The 27,631-nt window shown below is 41.0% G+C and overlaps 2 protein-coding genes across 2 annotated transcripts; both read left to right on the top strand.

Annotated features, from left to right (window-relative positions):
- The first annotated feature begins 1,319 nt into the window (after positions 1 to 1,319).
- Positions 1,320 to 4,933, top strand: coq7 (coenzyme Q7 homolog, ubiquinone (yeast)). The gene is made up of 6 exons (XM_083983633.1): positions 1,320 to 1,492; positions 1,893 to 2,071; positions 2,758 to 2,872; positions 3,197 to 3,336; positions 4,245 to 4,313; positions 4,619 to 4,933. Exons 1-6 carry the CDS (start codon positions 1,408 to 1,410, stop codon positions 4,694 to 4,696), a joined length of 666 nt encoding a protein of 221 aa, XP_083839759.1. The 5' UTR covers positions 1,320 to 1,407; the 3' UTR covers positions 4,697 to 4,933.
- An 11,030-nt stretch (positions 4,934 to 15,963) lies between these two features.
- notum2 (notum pectinacetylesterase 2) lies at positions 15,964 to 22,557 on the top strand (the record flags this gene model as incomplete). The annotated part of the gene is made up of 12 exons (XM_084001697.1): positions 15,964 to 16,126; positions 16,289 to 16,448; positions 16,540 to 16,592; positions 17,072 to 17,167; positions 17,292 to 17,352; positions 17,767 to 17,879; positions 18,041 to 18,143; positions 18,578 to 18,766; positions 18,902 to 19,002; positions 19,498 to 19,645; positions 19,771 to 19,818; positions 21,328 to 22,557. The coding sequence occupies 12 exons, from the start codon at positions 15,964 to 15,966 to the stop codon at positions 21,632 to 21,634; spliced, it is 1,542 nt and encodes a 513-aa protein (XP_083857823.1). The 3' UTR covers positions 21,635 to 22,557.
- Between the last annotated feature and the right edge of the window lie 5,074 nt (positions 22,558 to 27,631).

Below are 27,631 nucleotides of genomic sequence, written 5' to 3'. Positions count from 1 at the left end.
AGTGGAAGTAAAGAATGGTGATATTCTCAGAGCAAATACATCAAGTATTTCAATCGGATATTTCCAAATGGTTTGCTTTTCTGCATTAGAAAATATGAAATCAAAAAGTTTTGCATGTTGCCTTGTTTGCAGGGTCCCATTGCAGTGCCCTATACACCATCAACAGTAACTGATTGCTCCATAAATGTGCTTGATTGCCTTTTTGTCAGGTTAAGTCTTACGTAACAGGCCAAAACAAAGGATGCACTTAAGATTTGTTTGACACAGAAAAGCAGAGAATGTCTGGCCAAAAGGTAATTGTCTGTATTTACTTTATTCTTTTAACTGCTTGGTTTCCTCCCACAGACCAAAGATATGTGGACCAGGTGAACTATGTGAACTCTAAATTGCCTGGCAAGTGTGGATTTATTTGTGTTGCCTGCGAGCACAGTGACAGACTAGTGACCAGTACAAGATGCTGATGTAGACTCCAGATGACCCTGTGTGGTGCATAGCAAAGTGCAGCGATACAGACTGGATGGAGAAGTAAAGCTACAGCAGATCAATGATACAAGAAAATTATATTAAAAGAAAACATTAAAAATCACTGACAAATGTTTGTGTGCTACAAAAAGTAAACAACGCTTATAAGTCAAAGTATAATCCCCTTTGTATTACTACACTAAAATGTGTTGATCGTTTAGGTTACTTTGAATTTGTACAAACGTTTAAATCCATCCCTCTTGCATTTGTATGGGCCTACATGTGGAATATTTTAGCCCTACCAACTTAATATTGACATGTTATCTCTAAAAGGTTTAATATTACATAGTTCAATTTTGAGCTAACCAGCTATGTGGTACTGCCATCTACTGGACAAAGTCTGGACCTGCAGGCTGACAACGTGAAAAAAGCAACAACTGTGCTCCAGTGTGACAGCAGATACAGTGCTTTTAGTAGATATTTGGAGGATTCATTTATTCACAGCTGTAACACAACAATAGGCCTAAATTAATAATAATAATAATAATAATAATAATAATAATAATAATAATAATAATAATAATAATAATAATAATAATAATAAATAACAGAGGTAAATTGTTTATAATAGCTAGCATTAATCAAATTAACGATTTTAGGTAAGAATAAAGGGACTTTCCATTCAACCAGACCGCTAGCTGTCTTGATATACAAAATAATATAGTGTAGGCCCTACGTGTTTGTAAAAGCGGTCTCAGACTTTTTGACCCCACTGTGGTGGACTTCAAAATTGCTCGTGGGGGGGGGGGGGGGGGGGAGGGTGTCGTAACGGCATTACGTCATACGTGTGCGCCACATCCACCCTCTGACAGTTCAATGACAGTTTGCACACATTTTTCTCGGTTTGTTTGGTAACGCGGGCAGCCGGACCACAGACCGTCCGCCATGCAGAGAGCCGCACACACAGCTGTACACGGCTGGTCTCGGACCGGCGCTCCGGTGGTGATCCGCGGGTGTTTGAAATGCAGAGGTAAGCAGCGGCTAAGGGTATGAGGTGTACGACAGCTAACGGCTAATGCTAAAAACAACTTGGTGTAACCGGTGGGACCTGGTTAGGGTATACCTGCAGAGATAACGTTATATATCACACCTCCATCTGTAGGCGTAATGAAATGACGTTATATAAATACATGTAGCCATACGTAAGTACTCATTTGTTGTCATCATTGTCATCATGTGCTGTAACGTTAAATGAACTCGTGTCAACAGAGACACAGTGATGTGTTTTACCTGTGGAGACTGTTTTAGCTCCCAGTGAGGACAGTGGCTTCTGTAGGAGACAGGAGCGTGTCTTCCTGACCCCAGAGTAGCCCACCTGTCCTAATACAGTCTAATGGTCCTAACTCAACACACCTGTTGTTCTGTAACAGCGCCTCTGCTGCAGGGCTCGCGCGCCTACAGTGTGATCCCGACCCCGCGCGACAGTGAGGAGAAGGAGATGCTCGACCGGATCCTGCGCGTGGACCACGCCGGAGAGTACGGTGCCAACCGCATCTACGCCGGCCAGATGGCAGTGTTGGGTCGATCCAAGACCGGACCTCTCATCCAGGTCTGGGCTCAGTGGGGTCCGAGGTTTTTATTTTATTAAAGGAGAATTCCGGTCATCTTTGACCCCTAAATTGTTGTCCTGATGGTCACCCAGTGTTGGGGGGAGCAAAAAACGCGACTAAAATTGATGCAGGCAAACCTGAGTTACACCATGGCTACCCGGCGCTAGGGATAGCAACAACGCTAACCTATGGGGGCAATTCTTTCAACCACAACAAACACTCACTGGCATCATGGGCTACATCTGGAGCAGTGATATCAAAGTGGTTTGCTTTGCTTTTTTTTTTTTCTTCCATTGAAGGAATTCCTTCATATTCTATATATCTATATATTCTAGGCTATATAGATAAAGACAACGTAAGTTGTGAAAGTGCAGAACAAGGTGTTTTTATTGACTAGAAACACAGAAATCCCCATGAATAGAATTCTTTTTTTCTTTCATCACTGCTGATAATATCAGACACCAGATTTTTTAATTTTTCAATGTGCTAAGAGTGGCACATTGAAATTATCATAATTAGATTATTAAAGCTCAAAGATGGAGCAAGTGCACATTCAGGTCAGTTGCTGTGGTGATATGTGAAATGCTGTAGTTGCTGAGTGAATTAGTTCTATGTGCATGTTCACGGTGAGTGTACATATGTTATCTTTCTATAAAGCTCCATGTACTTATTTGTTTTCCTTTAGGAAATGTGGGATCAAGAAAAGAAACACCTTGAGAAATTCAATGAAATTCTTGCTGAGAACAGAGTTCGGCCCACTGCACTGTTACCGCTCTGGAACATCGCTGGGTTTGTATTAGGTTGGTACAGTACTCTATCTATAAACAAAGCAAAACATTCAAAGTTATAAGATCACTTACTTCCAGGGACAAAAGTCCATGATAGATTTTCTGTCAGAGTTTAAATGGTACCTTGGCTTGAATCCTCACATCCACATCCTAAGGTCGAATATGTATCAGCGGCAAGGTAAAGATAAAATACCTTTGTCCTCTGATTGCATTTGGCCACCCACATATTACAACTTGATTTAAGAGCTGACAAGTGCTAGCTAGTCTGCTGCAGTTTTGATGAAGTCAGGTGTTGCTTTATCAAATCTAAACCCTGTACTTTCAAATATCCACCAGGGGCATCCACTGCACTGCTGGGAAAGGAGGGGGCCATGGCCTGCACTGTGGCGGTGGAGGAGAGTATCTCAGAGCACTACAACAGCCAGATAAGAGCTCTGATGGAGGTGGACCCAGAAAGATATACTGAACTGTTGAAAGTGAGTTTTCTCTTTTGAATATTTCCCACCTACCAACAGGAGAAAAACACAATGTGTCAAAAATAATTTAATGCAGGTCAGTAGAGTGTGAACAGAGTGAACAGTAAGTATATACACACAGAGATAAATAACTGTTGGCAGTCAGTACTGATAACAGATGCTGTATTTGCACCATATTTGTTGACTTTGTCTGCTGCAGTGCATGCAGATCTTTTTGCAAGGCCTTGCTCACTGTCCAAGTCTTGACTTTAAATGGTCAAGAGTGTCATGTCATTGTTTATCTGATACATTTTCAATTTATTTTAAAAGAGTCGGTTCCTAACAATTAATTCCCCTTTTTTTAAACAGAAAACTATCTTTAGACTACACGACAGTCAGAAAACAATCATAAAAGAGTGAAATGGCATGACACCAGCCTCCCATCCACATGCCTGTACTGAGTGCTGTGTACACATTACTCTATTACTTACTGTGTGTGTGTGTGTGTGTGTTAGCACGTGTCCTAAACATGTGCTGTTCAACCTTGTCACAGGAAGATGTTACTTTGTAACAGACAACACATTTTCTTGAATCTTGAAAAACAACCACATTGCACTGGTTTTTAGAGATGTCTTCTGTCAGCAAGATGGACAGTTTGCCCATCTTGCTTTCTACTGCATGCAGGTATTAATGCAGGGAGACAGGGTGCATCCTAAGTGCATCAGACTGCTGGTGTTTTACTCTAAAATATGATATTACTTAAATATTAATGACTAGTTAAACTGGCTAACATTTTTGCTACCAAATAGTGAGGGTAATCCTTTATTCTACTAAGTTTGCACACTTTGTCCAGCCAAAGCAGGGAACTAATGGAGTAAAACCTGAATGGGCTCACTCTAAATCAATGGTTTGGGGTTGTATTTTAATAGGTTATAAAGGAATTCAGAGACGATGAGATGGAGCACCATGACACTGGATTGGAACATGATGCTGAAACGGTAAGTATATTGTGTAATTTTGGTTGTTTACAAGTGCTTGTGTTGCTTTACTTGATGTTGCAGATGTTTCTCGTGGTCCTGGCTAAGTGCGATTTGTTTATTAAAAGTTTATTTGACTCAAATCATGGAAATAAAGGAAACTAACTTTCATATTCAGTCCACACAATTATTCACACAGAATTATATATATTTTTTAATCATTTATTTATTTATTTATTTATTTTAGGTTTTCATCTTTGCAGTTTTTACTGAATGTCATGTAATCCACCGTGATCTTATTATGATTTATTTGTTTTTCATTTCAGCTTCCTGGATACTGGCTACTTAAAAATGCAATACAGCTGGGCTGCAAAGCTGCGATATATGTTTCTCAGCGTGTCTAACTGTATTCAACACAGTTACACTTTTCAAATATTTGTTTTGATATTTTGAGTCAGTTTTTCTAAGAGGGTTCATTTCAATTTTTGTTGTCACACAATTTCCAGATTAAAGGTATTGTATACAGACATTCATATTTATCTACATAAATCAAAATTTTATTGGTCTGTGCAGTCTATATTTCATGGATCATTTAAGTTGGTGAAGGTGACCCTGTAAATTAAATGTCAGATCTCACATTGTTTTGTGTGTAAATGTTTTTTTTTCACTGATATTGGTGAGAAAATCAGTGGAGCAACAGTTTTTGAATTTAAATGATCGGAGTTACCTTCCATAACACCTTTTGGTAACACTTTACTTGACGCCTATCTCTATAACGCATTATAACCATAATTATAATGAGTTATAATTCATAGTATAGTATATATAGTTATAAACACTCATAAATGATCATAATGCTTTTGTAACAATAATCATCACACACTATAAAGCATTTTATCATGACTTATAAGGTCAGGTATTATAATACGTTATAATTGTTAGTAACTCGCTGACAATGCCCACATTGATAATGCATTATAAATATAGTTATAATGTGTTATAATTGGTTTATAAACGTGTATAATCATTATAAACACTCATAAATTACCATAAGGCTTTATAACAATAAGCATAACACATCATAATAATTATAACATATTATAATACCTGACCTTATAAGTGCTATAACTGCATTATAACTCATTATAAGTATGGTTATAATGCGTTTTAGAGATAGGCGTCAAGTAAAGTGTTACCCATCTGTTCAATGACTTTATTCTACATCGATATCGTGCCTGCACATGCAGAGATGGACATTCACCTGCACTTGAAGATCTCATGCTTGCCTTTGGCTAAGAGTATATACCTGAAATACACATGATAAGGACATATTGATACTAGCGTGGTCCATACAGTACCATCATACCCTTCAACAAACTCTCCTGTTTCACATGTAATAGTCCATATATCAAGCTGAGCAATGACTTGTCATTCTGGCCTAACTGCTAAGCACCCTCACACAGCTGTTGTGGGTACATTATGTCACTGAGAAGGCTTGTCCACGGGCCCCTAATCTATTAGGCCTTTCAGCAGGTTGAGCAAAGTGTTCATTCCCCTCTTAGTCAGTATCAGTTTGCCCTCAGTGTACTTTGAGTACTGATCCAAAGCCCCTACCCATGCTACAGCCTTTTCAAGCACCAGGGACATGACGATGCTGTGATTTATGGCCCGTGGCAGGAGCTGATAGGACTTAAATGAATTCCTTTGGTGGTAATTTGTCTCTTGGCTCAAGCAGGCAGTAATGGTGATTACTAAATGGAAAACCAAATGCTATACAACATACTTGTTAATACAGATGAGTGGAAAATAAAGCAGACAGAGCCTTGGTCAGATGTTGGGCCACTGTGAAGGGTCCAGGCAACTTCAGACTCTGGATCCCCGGAGGGATGGAGGACCGTTCTTTGATGCTTTGATAATGGTGATGGAAAATACTGTTGGACACATAAGTATAAAAGCTTAACACAAATGTCCTTGCTTAAGTATTATTATTATTATTATTTAGCTGATACTGCCGCACAGAGCTGCAACCATGGCTGCATAATGAACAAGCAACAAGCAGATGCAGCACTAAGTGTTGTTACATGTAAGTCACATTTGTCTTATCACACTATGACATATGTAGTATAAATGATACCAACATATCTACTTTTCATCTTCATCGTGTGATGAACTGAATATGTACAGCTTTGGGCTGCTGGCCTTATACAAAGACCTCAAAATGTCAATTTGGGCTTCAGGTATCTCTGATCAACGTGCATGATTTTGTGATAATCAGTGATCACTGATCTATGTATCAATGACTGCACTAGATGTGTCTCATGGAGGTGAGGTGTTACCCAGGTTCACAGGCTCGGATCTATCTAGCCCAACATGAGGTCAGAGGAGTTATTTTAGCTGTGGTGGGTTTGCATATCAGACCTGACCTCAAAGGTTAATGTGCCGTATGGCCTCCACCCCTTGAAAATAGGTGCCTTTTTACCTTCCATCAGCACAAGTAAAGTAAAGTTAAATGACCACATCTCCACCATGTTTGTTATGATGGTGGATCTTATGAGCACAGACCTTAATTATGTGATGCAATGGGTAAATAAGATGGGAGTCTAGCTCAGTGATCACAGGATACTCTGGGCATTTGTGCTTACTAAGCTCTAAGGGGCATCCTCAGGGTTGTAGCCACCCTAATGCCCCATAAATCCTCTGTTATATTAACAAGATAGTATTGCTGATCAGTCTGTACCTATCATGCCTATTATGGTCACTGTGTGCTGCATTTATTACTCTATTATTCTACTCTCACTCTGTTACCAAATAGACAAACGTCAGTTTTGATGTGACAAGGACGGAATGAATAACACATGTAAGTCACTTGGATGGTCCTAGGAGGTCACTCACTTTACATAAACATCATGAGACAGTGAGCAGCTTTGCAAATCAAAGGCACAGCATCATTCAATATCTCAGCCCCAGAGTAATAGTGCTGACAGTTTTATAGCAAGGTGCTACTGTTTAAATAAAGCAACAAATGTACAGCTCCATCTGTGGCACCATCTTGTGTGATTAAATTACCAGTAAATAAAAACAGGAGTGATGACTCACTCACAGCACTGATGTTAATAACCATAAACCAACAACTCTCGCATCTAAATTAGCTGCCACATATGACACCTGTTTTATATAGTACACAGTACCTGTATGTGATCAGTGAGCTCGAGTCTGTGTCCATGTATGGCCATCAGGAGTTCATGCGAATTGTTTAGGTTCTTTTCTCAGAATTGCGTCCAAAAGAATCTGCTGAAACTCTGACTGAGAAATTTGCAACAAGAATTTGAAGAGGGCAATAAAACTTTACTAAACTGGGATTGTCTTGCCACCCGTGAATAATTGTGGCTGTAAATTCTGAGCAGCACGAATAATACAAATCTCTGTGAGTCATGAAAGCTTTCGGATACAGATTGTATTGCTTCTTGGCTTGGATATATTCAGACTGTCAATCATCAGTCCTTAGAGAAACTAATAGGTAGCATAAGGCCCATCTGTAGCAATGAGAAGCCACAGGGGCCTCGATGGATATTGTTTCAAGTTAGAATCAGCTTTTGGAGTGTAATAGTATTAATTTAGTCCCACAACTTTCAAAATATTTTCTTTAAGTATAAATGCACTGCAGCATAGAAGGATTTGCTCTCACATTAGCCCCTTTAAAATGACATATTACACAGAATCATCCTTAAAACAAACATCGCCTATTCTTTGAGGATATACAGTATCTAAGACAAACCAGCTTCTGTTGTATAGTTTTTGTATGAACAATCCATCCAAAAAGTTTTCTCTTACAGGATGTGAAGTATTGTTCACTTTGAGAACATCATTTTTCCATCTTTGCATTTTAAGGTAAGTGCTCATAGTGCTATTCAATATAAGACCATGAAAATATAGCAATAATCAATTTCATGCTAAATGCATACCACCTTACATTGTGTTTGTTTAGTCAATGCAAAAACCAGAATGTGAAGGCACCTGGTAAGCTTATAGATGAGATGAGTACTACATTAGTGCAACCAACAACCTCTTTCTCTCAGTCTGCATGTTTACTGCAAATGCAAAAGTACTGCATACAGTCAGGAAATAGTCTGGATTTCCCAATGCCGAGGTATCCCATAATATGAAGACAACTCCACTAATTCATACCTACTTTCCATGTATTTCATTCTGCCAGGAATATATATTTTTTAGCAAATTATGTTGTCCAATGCTGTGAACCTTGAGAAATAACAACAACTTTGTATCCTGTCATGACATAGCTAAGATTAGAGTCAACCTGATCTCTGGGAACATAATGATAATATGTTTTGCGTGGTGAGCTCAGCCCACTTGGGTGTTTGGAGCGACCAAGCTGACACACATGCTAACTGTCATGTCACCATAAATTTTATGTTTGAATCGTGCATACTCATTACAGTATGCGTTGCCTTGACCCTTTAACAAGGGATTCCCAGAAGTGAGGGGCCACGCTATGCTGAACTGACTCAGATTAGCTTTTCATATACTTCTGGTTATCCAGGTCAACTATTCACAAACAGTGGCACAGTCTGAAAAATACTCACACTCACACAGGCAAACTCTATAAATAGTAAACAGTAAACATTTTTACTGTGGCATGTCTATACATACATGCATAGGTGATGTCACTGTATGCTTTAGTCTGCTCTGCTTCACAGAGTGGAGAGAATTCATTTTATTCCCCCTGCCATTGAGCCAATGAGAAATAAAGTAATGAATTGAATAAATGTTAATTACTGTGTTGAAAGAGATATACTATGCATATGTGCACACTCGTATGCATTTCACTGTTTAAACCAATGATAGTTCTTTGGGAGATTGAGGGTGTATGTTGAGTTGTGCCCACGTGTCCACATGTCTTCACAGCGTGAGGTGACAACACACGATGCAAAGCGCTGACATCACTTCAGCTGGAATCTCTGATTTATGGCCCGTCACACAGTGCCACCGACCAATCACTTTGGAGAAAGAAAAACACACCAAGGTCAGTCTTCGAGGAAGGTTCGCCAGTGTAAAATGTCTAAAACTGAATTTTATCAAAACAAAATGTGCATCGTCCAGTTTTCATCTTAACACCAGATGTCAATTTTGATAAACAGGCATGCAGAACACCACCACTACACTGGTGAAGGAAACCTTTACAACAGGTGCGTGTACTTATCTGTTTCTTTTTGGTAACTTCTCTAAATTATTGAGCTACAAGACACAGATACTATTACAAAACCAAAGCACAATACGTGTGCACAGTAATTGAGTAATTGCTAAAAGTGTTTTGTGAGATCTATGTGACTTTGACCTTTGACCACCAAAGTCTAATCAGTTCGATCTTGAGTCTAAGTAGACATTTCTGTAAAATTTGAAAGGATTCCTAAGCAGTAAAACATTGTATTCACAATGCCAAAATCAGGTTTCATTTGGACGCTGTGACCTTTGACCTTTGACTTGTGACCATCAAAATCCAATCTAAGAATTTGATGAAGTTCTGTCAAGGCCTTAATGATCGTGTCCAGGAGAATGGGATTTACGCATGTGCATATGGACAGATGAAGAACCTGAAAACTATGTGACTCCATCTCTGGCTGTGGCTGGTGCAGAGGAATAATCATTAGGGCCTTAAATTGACATGTAGACATGTTTTCTGCCTGATCATGTTGTGTCTTCACCACTATGGTCCCAGCTAAGATATCTCAACAACATGAAGGATTTTCATTCAACGATTCATTGTCCCCAGAGGATGAAACATTGTGACTTTGGTGCTTCCTTTGCATTTGGCACCACAATCAGGTTTAAGTTTTCATTTGTCCCATACAGTATGTTGTTTATACCCTCTAAAAAACCAAACTATGATGGAACATGCAACACATTGACACTTAAAGTAGCATTTAGGTATTAGCTCAAAACACTATATGCCAAGACCTGCTCGTTTGCCTCTCTGCTCATCCTATCATGCAGGTCTATGGCCCTTACAAACTATTTCATACAGAATGCACAGACATTTTTCAGAGAATGTAATGACATTGAATGCTATAGGTGACATTTGTGTGTATCTCCTCTGATCAGATGGGGCTTATACAACTGTTTCCACTAGTTCCATAGCTCTACTGCTGATCAGGTGAGAGGACTTATGTGAGGGACCTACAGTAGTGTCTGGTGCTGGAGTTGAGCATGGTGTGACCCCTCCACTGGTATCCATCACTGCACTGACAGGCCTGGTGGTTCATCCCACATGACTCCAAGGCCACGTTGCTCAACTCAACTGTGCCATGAGCTCAAAAGCTGTTCAGTCAAGCACAGTATGTCTCTCCCTATTGAGCCCATGTGAGTCATTTAGGTTCTCTGTTCTCTAAATCATTTCAAAATCAATAACAAAGAGCACACACAACATGGTACATAGCCGCATTGCATTCAAAAAGTGTTGAGGTTAATCAGAAAATGAATACAAACAAAGATTAGACTAATATGGTCCATATAAAAGGCCACATTCCGGTGTATATACTGTATGCAAATAACATGTCCTGACATTTAGTGCAAATTTGTGTGATTTTAGATTTGCAGCTGTTAAGGGTTGTAGCTATGGACAGTGAACAGAATGCAGCAACTCTGCATTCTGTTAATGATGGTTTCAGCAGAATGAGTTGCAATTTCTGGCAGCATACGAAACATATGCACTTGTCACCTATCCTTTCATGTGTGTTACACCCCACCACCCACCGAATCCAACACCTTGGATTGCCGGCCATCGACCCCTCCTCCATCTATCATGCTGATGCATTGGCAGTTTGCAGAAGGTTACCACGCAAGGCCTCTTAACACCTGGTAGTAGGGATGGTTTTTGCCCAGCCCACCTGCTGGCCTCCTGCAGAGGCGCAGCACTTTACACCGATCCTGTTAAAGGGATAGTTCACCCAAAATTCAAATTTCACTCATTATCTACTCACCCTCATGTCAACTAAGAGCTGTGAGAATTTTCAGAGTCCTCCGTTCCTTCTCTGAGTTACGGGGGGGTCTGCGCAGCAGTATTTGTCCATATAATGGTTGTGAATGGACACCAGAGCTCTTCGTCCAAAAAGACACACCAAAAAACATCCAAATACCTCCATACTGCTCGTCTGTAATGTCCCTCTTGTATTGAAGCCCCGACATGAGAAATTGTTCCGCCGGTCAGTGCAAATCACGTGAGATTTGCACTTACACAGGCAGAGCAGTGAACTGAGACACTGGGAGCTTCCGCTACAAACAAGCTTAAAATAAAGACTTATTTAATTTTTTTCGGAACAATTTCTCATGTCGGGGCTTCAATACAAGAGGGACATTACAGACGAGCAGTATGGAGGTATTTGGATGTTTTTTGGTGTGTCTTTTTGGACGAAGAGCTCTGGTGTCCATTCACAACCATTATATGGACAAATACTGCTGCGCAGACCCCCCCGTAACTCAGAGAAGGAACGGAGGACTCTGAAAATTCTCACAGCTCTTAGTTGACATGAGGGTGAGTAGATAATGAGTGAAATTTGAATTTTGGGTGAACTATCCCTTTAAGCCCTCGTCTGCCGTCCTCACTGATTGAATGGAGAGCTCTGGCCGTGTTACTCCTGCCAGGTCTCACGTCTCTCACTGGAGGCTCGTTTTCATGTGCGCTTGTACAGATGCCACTCTAATCTCCTATTAATCATGGGCCTTTTTCTCCAGCTATGCCCTCCACTGCTGCTGACAACATAAAGTCTGAGTGATGCTCTTGTAGATTGTCAAATTACACATGACATGGCAAGGGGAGCCGCAAGGTATGATCGTGGTTTGGCTAACAGCCTTATGAAGCTTGTGTTGTTTTAGTCTTGATGCAGCATAGGTTGTTTTAAAGGGATAGTTCACCCAAAATTCAAATTTCACTCATTATCTACTCACCCTCATGTCGACTAAGAGCTGTGAGTCCTCCGTCCCTTCTCTGAGTTTGGGGGGGGGGGGGGGGTCTGCGCAGCAGTATTTGTCCATATAATGGTTGTCAATGGATACCAACTTTCTTCGTCCAAAAAGACACACCAAAAAACATCCAAATACCTCCATACTGCTCGTTTGTAATGTCCCTCTTGTATGAAGCCCCGACATGAGAAATTGTTCCGCCGGTCAGTGCAAATCACATGAGATTTGATTAGTCGACATGAGGGTGAGTAGATGATGAGTGAAATTTGAATTTTGGGAACTATGAATTTTGGGAACTATGCCTTTAATTTGTGCGTTGATTGAACTGTGTGATGATTTCCATCTGTTGTTCATGTATAGTGGGATTTTGGAGTTGTTTCCAGTGAGTCACAGCCTCTCTGCAGAGCGGTGCGGGCGTAAGAATCCAGCATATGACTGCTGTCCGTGGCTCGTTGTTCTTTGAAGCCATCAGCCGACAAATATTCCAGCTCGTGGACGGGGCCCTCAGCTCTCCAGGCTGGTGATGACACACATGCTCAGCAGACAAAGTGCCCGGACCACCCGGGCTTTAGGTGTCCTGACCTTGGAGGTTGGCTGTGAAAAATAACAACACAAGGGGAGAAAGAATGCCTCCTATGCTGCACAAGGGGTCAAGCTGTTGCCCCTGTCAAGATGAAGTTCAACGTGCCTTCTGAGCCTCTTACGTGTGCAAAATGTTTGTTTTTCAAAGGTAAAAGAGACTCCAGAGGTGTGTCAGGTCTCACTTAATTGTGTGTGTGTGTGTGTGATAGGGACAGTGTTTGACCTGTTAGAGATTCTGCGTTGAATCGCTGTAGGCGTTGAAAACAAATCCACTTAAATCCATTGATCTGAAGCCGGCTCTGAAAAACGTATCATTCTGTCCAATCCCATATCAAAGAAAAACAAAATAGCAGCAATGCCGTCTCTGTGTTCGTGACGTTCTGGCGAAACAGTGATAGATTTACAGCAACTTCTTTCGTTTTTCAGCTATTTGAGGTATCTGCTAAACAGATTGTTGCATTGATTTCTGGGAAGACAGATGGTGGTGTGCATGCTTGAAGACAACTGAAGGAATGAAAAAATTGTTCAGCTCGGTAGATCAAATTCAGTATAGTGATGTCCTTAGGGTACATTTTTTATTGCGCGTAGGTGTATACGATCTCACAGACATATTTCTGAGTAGCTTTGTTTTCTTTCTGGCCATAGTTGAAAGTAGCTGAAATGGCATGAAATGCTTGAAAATGAGACAAAAATACCATTTTTCTTCCTGCCAAAGCAATAAGACAAACCTTGATAAATCCGTCTGCTGTGTTATAGGTTTTTAAATGTTCTGTGATTATTGCAGACAACATGCTGTATGCTTATTGTGAGGATTTTACCAGAAGAGACAGATAGATGTACCTGACACCCAGAGTAAGGACAGCTATGTTGCTACAGTCCACCTTTGACCTAATCATGATGTTTTAACGTGTGCCTTTAAAACTGAAATTGAGTGATTCTGCTGCCTATTAGCGTGATCTAATTGCATGTATATATTGCCTTGCCTTGATTATAATGTATTTAATCTCATCTTCTCTGGTTCAGTCATTCTCAGACCTCCTGCTACCCTGCAGCTCTTTCAGCCCCGTGCAGCCTCTGGCCTCCCAAGTGATCATTATTTGCTGTGATTGACACGTCGGGATGGTGTACATTACATTGATGAGAATTTCAGAGCCCTGGGGCTCGTGATCTTTCAGCGATCAGTGGTACGTCACCCTACAGCCATCCCAGGGGGGACAGTCACAGATCAGTTTCAAATACTCTGTCTCTTCCTTCACCAAAGGCAATTGAACCTAACCTGCCATCCAGGAGTCTGCAGATCCACCCCTACGACCTGGTAGGGGAAGCAACTATAGGTAAAGACACACGGCATGAAACCTTTCAATCTGAAGCATAGGAAGACTTTAACCTGAATGTTCTCTAATCTTTCTTAACTATTGATGTATTATCATATTGCAACTAACTGCTTTAAATAGTCATTTTTTAATCCTTAGTGGTGAGCCTTGAACCAGAATGATAAATGGAATCTAAAAGCTCAGGAGTGGAGGTGCCAAATATCTGTTACAACCTCAAATCTTAAGCCACTTCATCAATCCTCTTCAAACAATCCCAGGAACAGCTTGAATTATGTTTTATTTTCATTATAAGGTTCATAAAATTCTCATGTAATGCATTACAGAGCTGTAATTTTGCAATGGCATGTTCAAAAGAGTCAGCAAAAAGTATAAATCAATATCATCCACAGTGAAATATATTCAACACTTATAGACATTTCTTTAAATTAGTCAAACTGTTTAGCCTAAAACCACATTTTCTCATCATGTACGGGAGAAACAGATACTTGAAAGTTGTAGCCTGGCAGAAAATTAGAAAGGAGCAGTTGGTTAGTTAGTAATAATTATTAATTAGTAATAATAGCAGGTGTTCATCAATCAGATGATTAGGAATAATTTGTAGGGCTAGTTTAGTTATGTGTTGTTTTTGTTTTGTTAATTTCCATGATTACAGCTGAAACATTACAAAGCACATATTTAAAAAAAAATGTTTTTTAGTTTTTTTTTCTAAAATGAGGCAAGATGAATTAAATCGTTAATGTTGTTTATTGACTTACTCATTTTAATCTGCCACTGCTGACAACAAGGAATACAAATTGCTTAATATTGATAAATATCACTGGAAATAACAAGGTAACCAAATTTACTGGTGGCCCTCCAGTAAATCAACACAGTATGGTCATTTCTGATGTTAATTTTATTGCTGCTTATAATGTCGTATAATGAGACATTTTGAAAAAGGTTTTGTACTGTGCTTGGTGGACACCACCTGTGCCTTGAGAGTGTCCACTAAATTGTTGACCATGCGGGAACCTTACGCTACCATTCATTCCCGTGTCGGGAAATGTGTTTGAGGTGTGTGCTCCAATGACCTCTGGGTCACATACCATGCGAAGGGGCTATGCAGTTATGCGGACCACGTAGATGTTTAAATCAAAACAGTGGCAATCAGAGGTGGATGGTGGGAGGGAGGAGAATAGATGGGATGGGGGAGAAAGCAAAGCTCATTCTTGAGGCACGGTCAGATGGGAAAGTGCCGGCGGTAGGTGGGTGTGCACAATGACTTGAAATATGTTGAAGAGACGCGTGTGTTATCTTTTCTCCTCGCCACTGGACCTTCCAGTACCTCCCCTCGCCGTGTGTCGTCAGCAGTTTATCTCAGGGCCTGGCAGGAGCTGCAAGAGAAAATGGGAGGAAATCTGATCCATATGGTGGCACTATAAAGCTCACCGCTGATTTGCAGGCTTCATCAAAACCTGCTCAAGGCTTCATCACTCATGACTGGCATCCTCCTCTCACACCTGGTGACTGCACTCTGAACTTCTCACTCCTTCCTCAGCAGCACCACTCATCCGACTGACCCCAGGAGTACCACCGCAACCGTCTCCATAGCTGATTCTTCTTATTGAGGTAAGCTTCTTGGAGAAATACAAATGGGTTTAATTTTGACAATACGTTATTGATAAGCAGATTAAAAGTCAAAGAAGATGTGGTCCTAACAACAGTGATTTCCATGTTGCATATGAAGCTAGATTATGAATAATTAATAATCATGAATCTTTGTTTCTCATGTTGCCACAGATATGAAGATCCTGAGCCAGGTTGCTTTCTTGCTTCTGCTCGGAGGAATCTGGTGTCAGAACAACCGCAATGCTAAAGCCAGTGGAAAGTCCACCAGGAAGCCTGGTGGGAACCAAGGAGTCGATGTTGGCCAGTCAACCCCCACAGTGGGTCAGACTCCTGGAGGCACGAGAGGCACTGGAGCCACTGGAGGAACTGGAGGAACTGGAAACACAAGAGGAACTGGAGGCACTGGGGGAACTGGAGGAACTGGAAACACAAGAGGAACTGGAGGCACTGGAGGAACTGGAAACACAAGAGGAACTGGAAACACAAGAGCCACTGGAGGTTCAGGAGGAACTGGAGGTCCTGGAGGTTCTGGAGGGACAGCTGAGGCAGGACGGGAGGGCACCGCTGCAGCTCGAGCAGCTGGACAGCAGACCGATGATATGAGACTGCACTTCCTCAAGAACACTCAAGTTACATGTAATGATGGAACAGCTGCTGGGTGAGATGTTTTTCAGATAGATCAGTGTATCCGTTCATAGCTGCTTTATCTTTACCGGTCTGCTCATTCCAGTTTAATTGTGCTTCTACAGGTTTTACCTAAAGGAGTTCAGAGGAAGCCGCCGATGGCTGTTATTTCTGGAAGGTGAGTATTTGTAAACCCAACTGGTTAATTTTGGTCGCCAGAGGTCAGCTTGTTTTGGCGCAACGCCCCCATTGGAATTTTGATGGGAATGTCATCTTATCCTGTCATCTTCTGTTTTTCTTCTTTTTTTTGGTTGTCGCCTGTCTCTGTGATGGACTGGGGATGGGAGAAATTCACAAACACAAACATTTTATCACACTGAAGTGAAAATGAAGATTTAGGATTTATGAGTCATGCTGTCTACAGAGCATTAAGAATTGGTTTTGTCAAATCGTATCATGTAAGGTTCAGCTGCAGTCAACAAACCAGGAGGTGACTGTTTGCACATTTTCAACTGTGACTTAATGTATAGTCTTGTTAACAGTCCAGGGTACAGGTGCATTGCTTTCCCTCTCCATTCCTCACAGGCCTCCATGATGGGCTAATGGGGGTCTCCCTCGCTGCTCCGGATGTCTAATATTAGACTCTATTATTTTTAGGTGGCTGGTGCTGCCACAGCAAAGAGACCTGTGATTCCAGGTACCAAAATATCCCTCGACTAATGAGCTCATCAGGGTGGGCCCAAACAAAAAGAGGTAGGTCAGCTGGCCGTGTTTTAAAAAGCATGTCATACATGTTCCCATACTGTTTCTTTCTTTACGTAATGCTTGGTGAGAACAAAAGGACATACTGTTTGTCTTAACTATGCTGGACTTACAGGAACTGGAATACTGTCTTCTCAAGCAGAGGAAAACCCACACTGGCATAATGCAAACATTGTGTAAGTATGTAGCTGCACCATTGCTGTGTGTCTGTTTGTTTTGGCTACTGAAAGTGTCACACAACACCTGTCATTTGCAAATGTTCGCAGTTCTATAATCACAAAAACTTTTTTTTGTTTGTTTTTTGGTACCTGGGGGAGAGGACACCCCCGCCCCCCTTATGATGCATGTTAAATGTTGATTAGTGCAGCTTTTAAAAAAAAGGACTTTTCAACTAAAAACATAGCTAACACAATGCCTCCTAAGAAATAACACCGCTTTAATCAGAGGTTTGGTATGGTCAGCAACTTACAGTAACTAATACATTGTCAGTGTTTGATATGTGACAGAAGCTTGAGTTGATTTTAGAGAAAATGTTGTTTTTATGGCCTCAAGCTTCCAACTAAAAAGTATAATTATTTTCTTTTCTGCAGGTTCATCCCATACTGTTCAAGTGATGTATGGAGTGGCACCGGGCCCGCTCCAACTCCTCCTCCAAGGCCACGACAAGGCAGAGAGAAAGAACGAGAGAGAACGGCAAATACAAGTAAGTGTCTTCAGATCCTTCAAGATCCTCTCTTGGGGTTCCAGTTGTTACCTGTAAGATAACAATGGCAGATCTGTGCCTCCTTTGAGACAATCATCTAACATCTAACTTTTTTCCTTTTGTGGAGCTCCCAGTCATGTATTGTCTGTATTTGTTATCAGCTGAGTATACATTCATGGGATCCCTGATCATCGGTGAAGTCATCAAAGACCTCATCCCCAAAGGAATCAAGCAGGCCAAGGTTGTAATGCTGTCTGGCACAAGGTGAGTTTGTTTTATTGCTGACCACAGCTTTATTGAGAAGAGCCTGCATCCTCTGTCCCATCTGGACCGTCTCCATGCCTATCATTAAACCAGAGGAGCCCTATTTTAGATGCATCCTCTTGTCAACAATCAAGATGTTTACTGTCAACTGTGAACACTGACATAATGTCTATTAAAGGGCCTTGCCATGTAATGGTGAACATTCCTCCCAGGTTAGCAACATGGTTGTTAGGACACCCCCCAAGCTCTAAAACTGGATCCGTTGTCTGGATGCGAAGCTGCTAAATTTTCACTTCCCTGCTGTTAGCTGGCTCACACTGTCATTTTGATACCTCCAACTAAAACAAACGTCTCTCTCTCAAAGAAGATTTAGCAGCTTTGCATCCGGACAACGGATCCAAACTATTTACTGATGTTTGCTGCTCCCCCTGCAGTGCGGGTGGAACAGGTGTTTTGCTAAACATTGAGAGGGTGGCCAGTCAGCTGGAGCAGCTTGGTGCAGAGGCTCAGGTCCGAGGCCTCGTGGATTCTGGCTGGTTTATAGAGAGTAAACAGCAGAGATCGCCTAACTGTCCTGAGACTGTTTCCTGCTCACCTGAAGATGCTATCAAGATTGGACTCAGGTAAAGACATGCGCTCTTCTGGCCATCTGATATTAAGAGTCACGTTCACAGGACCTTTGTTAAAGCGTTTTGTTTCATTAGTTTATAAAGAGCTTTAAATTTGTGTTTAACTGTTTTAACTGTTTTTTTTTATAGGCTGTGGAATGGCGTTGTACCTGACAGATGTCGGCAGCTGTATAAGAGAGGAGAAGAGTGGCAGTGCTTCTTTGGACACAAACTTTACTCAACCTTGACCTGTGAGTGCTGCTCAAGTCATCATGTGATGACTTGAGCTTTTCAATGTAAGGTGGCAGAAATATAACTGTGGTGAACTTACTTTGTTTTTTGATATTTTGTGGCTCTAACAAATATGATAGCTTTAAAAAGATAGATGTCTTTAGATAAGACAGATGATGTAGGCAAAATACATTCTTCTTTTCGCTCTGTTTTGGTCTCAACCTCCTTGAGAGGGAAATGTCCAAGCCTTTAGTCTCTATACACTTTATTCACTAGTTAGTCTTTTTCAAATGTTTGCCTGCTGGTTGCTGTTGCAGAGGAAGAAAACACCTGCCAGCTGCCTGTTGAACTGATGCTAATGAGATACATCTGCCTGAAATTGAGGCTTAGAGTTAGTTTGTAAACCTGGCACAGAGGGGAACTGCAGAGCGATCAGGTGCACTGGGTCATCTGAGCGACTGTTAACATAACATATTGATTAGAGCAGTGATAATGTTGAACTGTGTTCCCTGTAGCCCCACTGTTTGTTGTGCAATGGCTGTTTGATGAGGAGCAGCTGAGGGTGGAGAACATCTACATGGGAGGCCGGAGCCTTTCTGAAGAGCAGTGGCAGTACATAAGGAACCTGGGCAGGGAGCTCAAGAACTCCCTGAGAGATGTCACGTAAGTATCCAACAACTTATCTGGGATAACTATAAAATGACAAGACCCAATCTAATATAGCCTACATCACATGGTTTAAATAAAAGTTGGACTAAAACCTAGAGCTGACTGTGTGTGTTTTTCAGGGCTGTTTTTGCCCCATCCTGCCTCTCCCACACAGTCATCACTAAAAGGTAAGAATGGATAATTGACTTCTGTCATGTTTTAAACACTTTGACACTTGCCATAGTATGTATTGGGTTTGTGCAATAGTCTTATTTATGTACTTGTTGGTGCTGTTTATTGTCTCATGCTTTATGTTGCGATGTCATCCTACGATTAGTGCTCTTATTGTTGTCATGCGTTTGTACTGTGACGTGGTTTTGTCTGTACTGTGTTTCCCCTTTCTTGTATGGCGACACAGTCTACTTGCAACTTCCCCCAGGGGACAATGAAGTATATATATATATAGTAACCCTATATCTTATCTTGTCATCACTCACTGATTGTTGCCCTCTCCAGTGACCATCTCTACCTTTTGACCTTCTGCTGCTGCTTCTGTTTGCTCCTTCATTATGCTACATGCCACCAAATGCCATTTCACACTTTCCCTAACCCATCGATACTTATTGGACACTGGTTGCTTTTGCTGCTCGGACAGACATTGATGGGTCAGTGCAGTCTGAGCAAAGTTTACAGAGTCAGTCTAAGTTAGGTTTATTTTCTGAGGGTGATGAGTCTTAAAGAGATATGCCAACATTTTTTTTTCGTGTCTTGCCTCACTGCCGAGTCCATGACCAGCAGATAAACACCATCCTTTCGACTGTGCGTGCCGTGCAGTAACAAGGGAGATCCGGGCAGAGCTGGCGCACCGCTAATTAGCTTAGCTCAAACGCTGGAAGTGCATAGGTAGTGGTAGCCTGCCTCCACCTAAAGTCATCAGAGAAACTCTTCAGCAACTCTAAACGGAAACCGGCGGGCCGATCTTCGTCTCAGAGCTGACAAAACTCTCCGGTAAGGCATCTTGAGTGGTCAAATGCCGGTAACGGGACAAGATCGGTCAAAACGGAGGGTTCAAGCAAAGACGGTTTATTTTGGTTCAAGCTAGCTACATCGAGGGTAGGTTAGCTTCCTAGTTCAAAGTAAAAGCACAAATTCTATTGTCATGGTTTAAAGGGTAGTAGTAACCGGAAGTGCGTTGGTCACAACGGCTAGCTTGAGTAGCGCCGAATTCGTCCGAACAAAATTGTAAACAGCTGGTATTTAGACAAATTAACGACACACTGCTGATCTAAACGGCTACTTTCTCGCCTAAAAATGTTTGAAATGTCGATAAAGTGATATATTTACAGAGTTTAGAGCTAAAATGAAATCAGCTTCTGACTGCTGATTTCGGCTCGGGTAGGAGGCAGGCTAACACTACCTATGCACTTCCAGCATTTGAGCTAAGCTAATTAGCAGTAACACGGGAGATACGAGGTGCAGAGCTGGCGCACCTCGTATCTCCCGTGTTACTGCACGCACAGTCGAAAGGATGGTGTTTATCTGCTGGTCATGGACTAGGGAGTGAGGCAAGACACGAAAAAAAAATGTTGGCGTATCCCTTTAACAACATTCCTTTTTCCCTAACTTCCTTTCAATTTTCTTGAACAAATTTGCCCCTTTCTTTGTTTTGAATCCCTGACGTCTTGTTGTTAATCTAGTAACTGGATGAGTTTCCAAGTTAAAGGCACCTCCCTGCCACGAGCATTGCAGTGCTGGGACAGGAGTCTGGAGGCAACACGCAACAACAGGACCCCTGCCAAAGGTTGCCCTTTCCACCTGGTGGACACCTGTCAGTGGCCTCAGTGCAACCCCACCTGCCCGGCTTTGGTGGACCAGGCCACCCAGCAGGAGCTCACCCTGCTCCAGATGCTTGTAGCCATGGGCCTTGACCTCCAGAAGCTGCAGGGCTTGGATCCCCAGGGAGAGGGAGATTCTCTGGCCAGCATGGTCAGCAACGGTGGCTAAGAGTAAGAGTGGTTTGCAGCTTATTAAGAGATGGCCGGGTGAAGGCTTAACGGGAAAAATGTGTTGAAATTTAAATGTAACCATAGAAATAGTACAGAAATCTGGTTACGTCTTGTGCTGCTCAGCATTCCATTATGCTCCGTGTGTGTTAAATTGGTGACTTGGCTGGTGGGTATGTCACTGTGTGTGGGTCTGAGTGGTTTAGCTCTCCCTCTACTGGACACCAGAGGAAAGAGCTTTAGGCCTAAACTAAAGGTGTTTCAACTGTACTGGATGAAGACCCTTGAGTTTTAGCAGATGGCTTGACATACTGTACCATCTCCAACACACTTTCATCCTGCTCACTCAACATGGAAATTCAACTTCAGAGCATCGTAGTAGAGTTGAGTAGAAATCTGCCAAATGTCAGAGGTGCAAACATGTTGATTAGACAGGACTCAAAACCTTTGCACACCATATACTGCAGTGGTTAGTATTTGATATTGCTTTAAGTAAAGGTTTGTTTATACTCTTTCTACATAACAGTCATACTTTTGATCAGTTATTGATATATATCTGTGTAGGCAAACAGGAGACTAAACGGTTTGTTGTCATGTATGGTGGATAATCTATAAGGAATATACTTACAGTTTAGCTTTATGACATGTGAAGTCTACATTAAAAGAAAATTTAACAAAACATAAAACAAAGCTGTTAGAATACAAAGACATAATACAGATTTTGTATTGCAATACTTTGTCATTGTCAACATTTAAAAAACAGCTTTTTTTCACAATGTCATACAAGTTTTGACATTTATAGATGTGTATGTTTTATTTTCATCTCAGTACTGTAGTAACTGCATCATATGATAAGGATTTGACTGGAACTGTACCTGCTGATGTGTATCAGACTGAGTTGTTGCACATGTTAAAACAGAGAATAAAAACATTAATTGGCTCTCACAATGTGAATTCTGTATTTTATGCTTCATCCAAGTTGGTTTGTCAATTTTTTAAACTTTAAAAAAATATATATATATATTTTGGGGCTTTTTCGCCTTTTATTGACATCACACTTTACTCACCACGGGCTGTCTCTGGAGGTGGAAAAGCAATGCCACCATGAATTCTTTTTAATTATTTAATTAATCATTTAATAACCCTGGCCCATATACTGATTCTGACTGTAGTGCTGGTGCAGAGAGGTTAGTGAGTTGTAATGCCTGCACAGTGTTCAAATAACACATTACTGTACATACAGCTGCAACACACATATGCATGAGCATTGCTGCCAGCAGAAATAGACCAGGCTGCCAACCAGTGGTCCAGTCCTCAACATCCATCACCTGATAGCCATACAGTAACCCACAGTGCAGTACCTGTGAATAGTGATCAGAGGTCTGGGATCAGCTGCATTTGCTTTGGTTTCATGCAGATTTTTGCAGGTTCTGCTGATCAACAGCACTGAAAGCAGAAAACACCTTCTCACACAAAGCTTTGTTTTGTCAGTTGCTCTATAACTTCCAACCCTGAAACTCCTTGACCTCCTCTCTGGCTTGGTTGCCCCTGCCTCATTTTCTCCAGGATTAGAGCAGATCTGAGCAGATCAGTAGAGTGACTGATTCTAGCGTTCGCTGTCAATCACTGATCAATAAAATTGACAGTGGAAAGACTGTGGATCTACCTCCACTCGCCTTCATTGCATTCATTTATCAATAGCCGACTTATTGTGGCTGGCAACTGTCAACCACTTGAGGGATGTCTCTTTGCTGCCATTTCATTGACAGGTCATGCAGCTCACAGAGTATGTCTGTCATCCAGGCTAGACCACATAAAAAACAAACAAACATATAACTGATGCCTACTTGGGCACTTCAAAGTTGCACATTAACCTAATGTTCATGTCTTCAGACTGTGGGAGGAAGCAATGTGGAGAGAACCTACACAGACATAGCGTGAGCTTAGAATTATAGGGTTCTATCTCCGTTTTGGATTGGATTGGATTGGATTGTACTTTATTGTCCCAAAGGGAAATTTGTTTTGGGCTCGGAGCCACTGCACTGTTTTGGGTAGTTCCGAGATATTGAGCATCAAAGTTCCAACTTGGCTTGTGTTTTGGTTGATAGAACCTTTTTATTTTATGAATAACTAATTAAATAAATGTTGAAAATTTAAAAATAACACCACACAGGCATTAACAGACCACTAATGGATGATATTATGCAAAAAACTCAATTTTGAAAAAAATGGAGATAGAACCTTATAATTCTAAGCTCACGAAACTCCACATAGAAAGGCCCCAGGCCCAACCTTCTTGCTGTTGGGTAACAATATTAACCACTGCACCACTGTGCTGCCCCATACTTCATTATATAAACATTAAAACATAAAAAAAACCTCTTCCTTACATACTCCCAGTCCTCGAGGTTCAAGAATCTTCAATAATCAAGTGTCCAAGTCACGTATAAGCATAATCTCCCTGTAGACAGGATTATAACAAATGCACCTGACAAAGCCACATCTGAACACCACAACAATCCCTCAACTATGATGTGTGAACATCTCCACAACAGCTGTTGAGTTTGTTGCCAATACTACTACACAAGAGTAACTCCACTAGCGGCCCCGTGTGGCTATTTCTGTTCCTACACACCTCACTTTGGCAGGCTCAGCTCTGCAGGCTATTTTCAGTCTACTTCTTTGTAAGGCGGCTCATTGCAGTATAACCTGTTCCCTGCATCCACACTGCTGATGTCATGGCAACCAACAAACAGTGGAGTCAAGTACAGATGACACAGTCATCCTCAGAAGAGCTGAGGGCTGCACATTTGCACTCTGAACTCTCAAACTCTGTCAACTAGACAGACACAATCTTTGTGCAAACACCCACAAATAGAATAGAGGTAAATTCATGCGAAACTGCTGATGCATGTTCTTGTCGGGGGAAGCTTTTAGGCAAGCAGTCTCTGCATTTGCCTTGAAAACAACTCTGTCTGCTAACGTTTCGTTATTATTTCAGAGTGTGGTGAATGTGCAGGTCACAACTTGTCCACCAGAGCGTTTTGGAGTTTTTGGATTGTGTATTTGATGAGTTTGATGAGGGAAACCAAGAAATCCCATTAGCTCTGAGCAGCTCACGGCTCTGCTCCGCCGATTTAAAAAAAGCTTGCACTGACAATTAAAGGTAACGAACCTACTGCTATGACTATAGGGATTATGGCAATGGGCCAATTTGCCAAAATGTTGAACTATCCCTTTAACAGCACAGTCAGACGACAGACTGACACAGATTCATTAACAGGCCTGAAAATACATGCACAGCATGTCAACAAAACACTGGGAGGAGAGGGTACACTGACTCCTGCGTTAACCACTTACATCTTACTGAAAAGGTTACAGATCAGCTGCGTTTCTGTGTGTCAGCAAACCTGCACATGAAAGAAGAACAGAAATGTGTCAAATCTGCACCAAATACCATGCATTTACATTGAAAATGATGATTAGTAACAAAGACGTACAAGTTTATCTTATTTTTATTTTGTTGCCTACGTTAATGACACTGGTATCTTTCCCCTATAACCTTGGATTATCAACCCCTCAGTTGTAGTTGGAAAAACTATTAGGTGTTTAGAGAGAGAGGCTGACCAACTCAAACTCTGATAAGAAAAATGAAAAATGTAACAACTGCAGTTTTGGTATGGATGTCAAAAACTCAAAGAAGGATACTGTCTACTGACTTAATGTGGACATGGTCTGAGTGAAGAGGTACACAGATTGATTTTCATATCCCTGCAGCTCTGCTACCTGACGGTAAACTCTCATCTCTCTCTCTCTCCCTCTCTTGCTCTCTCTTTGTTTGTGTGTTTGAGATCAATGAGCTACCTGACAGGGTCCTGTGTTACAGTAATAAAGTGCTAGGCCAGCTCCAGGGTTGCCACAGCCCTGGAGCTGGGATTATAACCTTTCTTCTCTTCAGTCTGTATTTGCCTTCAGGGACACAAGTGTAAAATTGAATTATTAGCCATGCTGGGTGAGAGAGAGACGCAAAGGCAGAGAAAAAAGAGAAACTTATTTCAGCTTGCTCTCACCCTAGACCTTGAGCTCACACCTGTGTACAAGCTCTCTATTTACAGCAGCAAGGGGGCTGCTGATGGCTCAGCTGCAGAGAAAACAGAGACACAATGCAGTTCAAAACTTCTCTTTAATGAAAAAAATGTCTGTGCTTGTTGAGAAGTTTCTCCAAAATTAGACAACTCAGTTTAGATCCCTGGTGGCATGAGTGCTTCCGTATCTTAGAAAAGCAGGGTATTTAGAAAATTGAGGAGACTAAACAGAGAAAAACATTGGCGACATTTTTAAAACTCAAGACAATTTAACAAGGGCAACTCAATTGTTCAGTTCAAGCTCAATGTTCCAGGTCACGAGCCACTTTCTCTGGCTGAAGTATTGCAGCCTGATGGCCATGGGGACAGAGGATCTCCAGAGCTTCTGTCTTGTATATTTGCATTGTGCATGTTTTGGTGCATGCAATCAACATTTTATGGTGTAAGATGTATATTTAAGTTGAAATTAAATTAAGTGTAGTGACATACTAAATACTCAAAATTGAGATAAGCTGTCTGATATTATAAAGCAAAGAGTTAAATAATTCAAGAGTTCCGATGCTGTCAGATGAGCAATTCACATCTTAGACAAAAAAAAAGAAAAAAATTGCATGCATATCATATATTTTGCCAGTGGCATCTTATTTAGTGTAAAATCAATGTGATTTCCTTCACTTAAACATCATGTTCTTAATATTAGAGGGACATTAGAGGAAGTCCTCCCAGAATATCATGAGGTACAGACAATAAATAGCCTGCATAATGTATCAATAAAATACTTTGCTTAACTAACTTCTTTCTTGGAGTTCATAGTGTAAAACAATCTTTTTAGTTTTCCATTTCTGAATGAGTGATCCTGACATTGTTTGGTGTCATTACTGCCCTTTTTGGATGAATGCTCCTTGCTACAGATTTAATTTTGGCACAGTGGAACAGTGGTTTGCTAGTTGCCTCATACTAGAAGGTTCATGGGTTTGATCCCAAGAAACGGGGTCTTTCAGTGTATAGACTGCACATTGTCCCTGTGCCTGTGTGGGTTTTCTCAGGCTTCCTCTCACAGACCTCAGGCCGCTTTTGATTGTTCATTATATTGATGACTGCTGTGTTTAGTTCATCTATTGAAAAATTATCACATTATTTTCTGTCCATGTCAATTTTAAGAACTAAAGTTAGACTCAGATGAACAACATATATATTTTTTGATAATCTCATGTGTTTTGCATTGTTGTAATTTTGTTAGTTCTTAGTTCTCACCATTTCTTTAAAAAAACTTTTATGTTGGTCTGACTGGCTGTATGATTTATTAGCTAAATATTTTGTTTTACCAACATTTAGATTTACACATAAACATAAAAAAGCCTTTAAAATAATATAGCTACTATTCAGATTTAACATTAAAATTTAACTGAAAAATAAGCTAAATAGCTATGACAAAACTCACATTATATTACAGTAGCCTAAATGTGATAAGGACTGTCTGTCTTTAACTGTCACCCCGTTTCTTCCTTTTATTAATTATTTTAGCCTACTTATCATATTGAATCCTTTGGATCACTGTGTGCATAAATGAACATGTTCGCCGTAAATGTCGTAATAGCCTAGCCCTTTATTGTCGTGTAAGAAATTATTCGTCGATTAGCTGAGATACTCGCGCTGCTTTATATCTGACACTACAGTTTCAGCATATTTTTTAAATCTGGTTGCAAGGTTTACAATTGTATGAACTGGTCTGTTGAAGCATAATTCAGAAAACTCCTCGTAGACAAAAGGCCGTAACGCTGTTTTCAAGTACAATCACCAAAGACTTTAAACCAAAGAGTGTATAAAGCTCTAAACACGGGTTGGTTTTCGTGTGGGTGTGGGTCATCTTCACTCGAAAATGTCTTTAGATTTTTTTCCCATATTGCCTTGCG

This window comes from Trachurus trachurus, assembly GCF_905171665.1.
Source record: "Trachurus trachurus genome assembly, chromosome: 1".
NCBI classification, from domain to species: Eukaryota; Metazoa; Chordata; class Actinopteri; order Carangiformes; family Carangidae; genus Trachurus; species Trachurus trachurus.
This window is presented reverse-complemented; position numbering and strand designations above follow the sequence as displayed.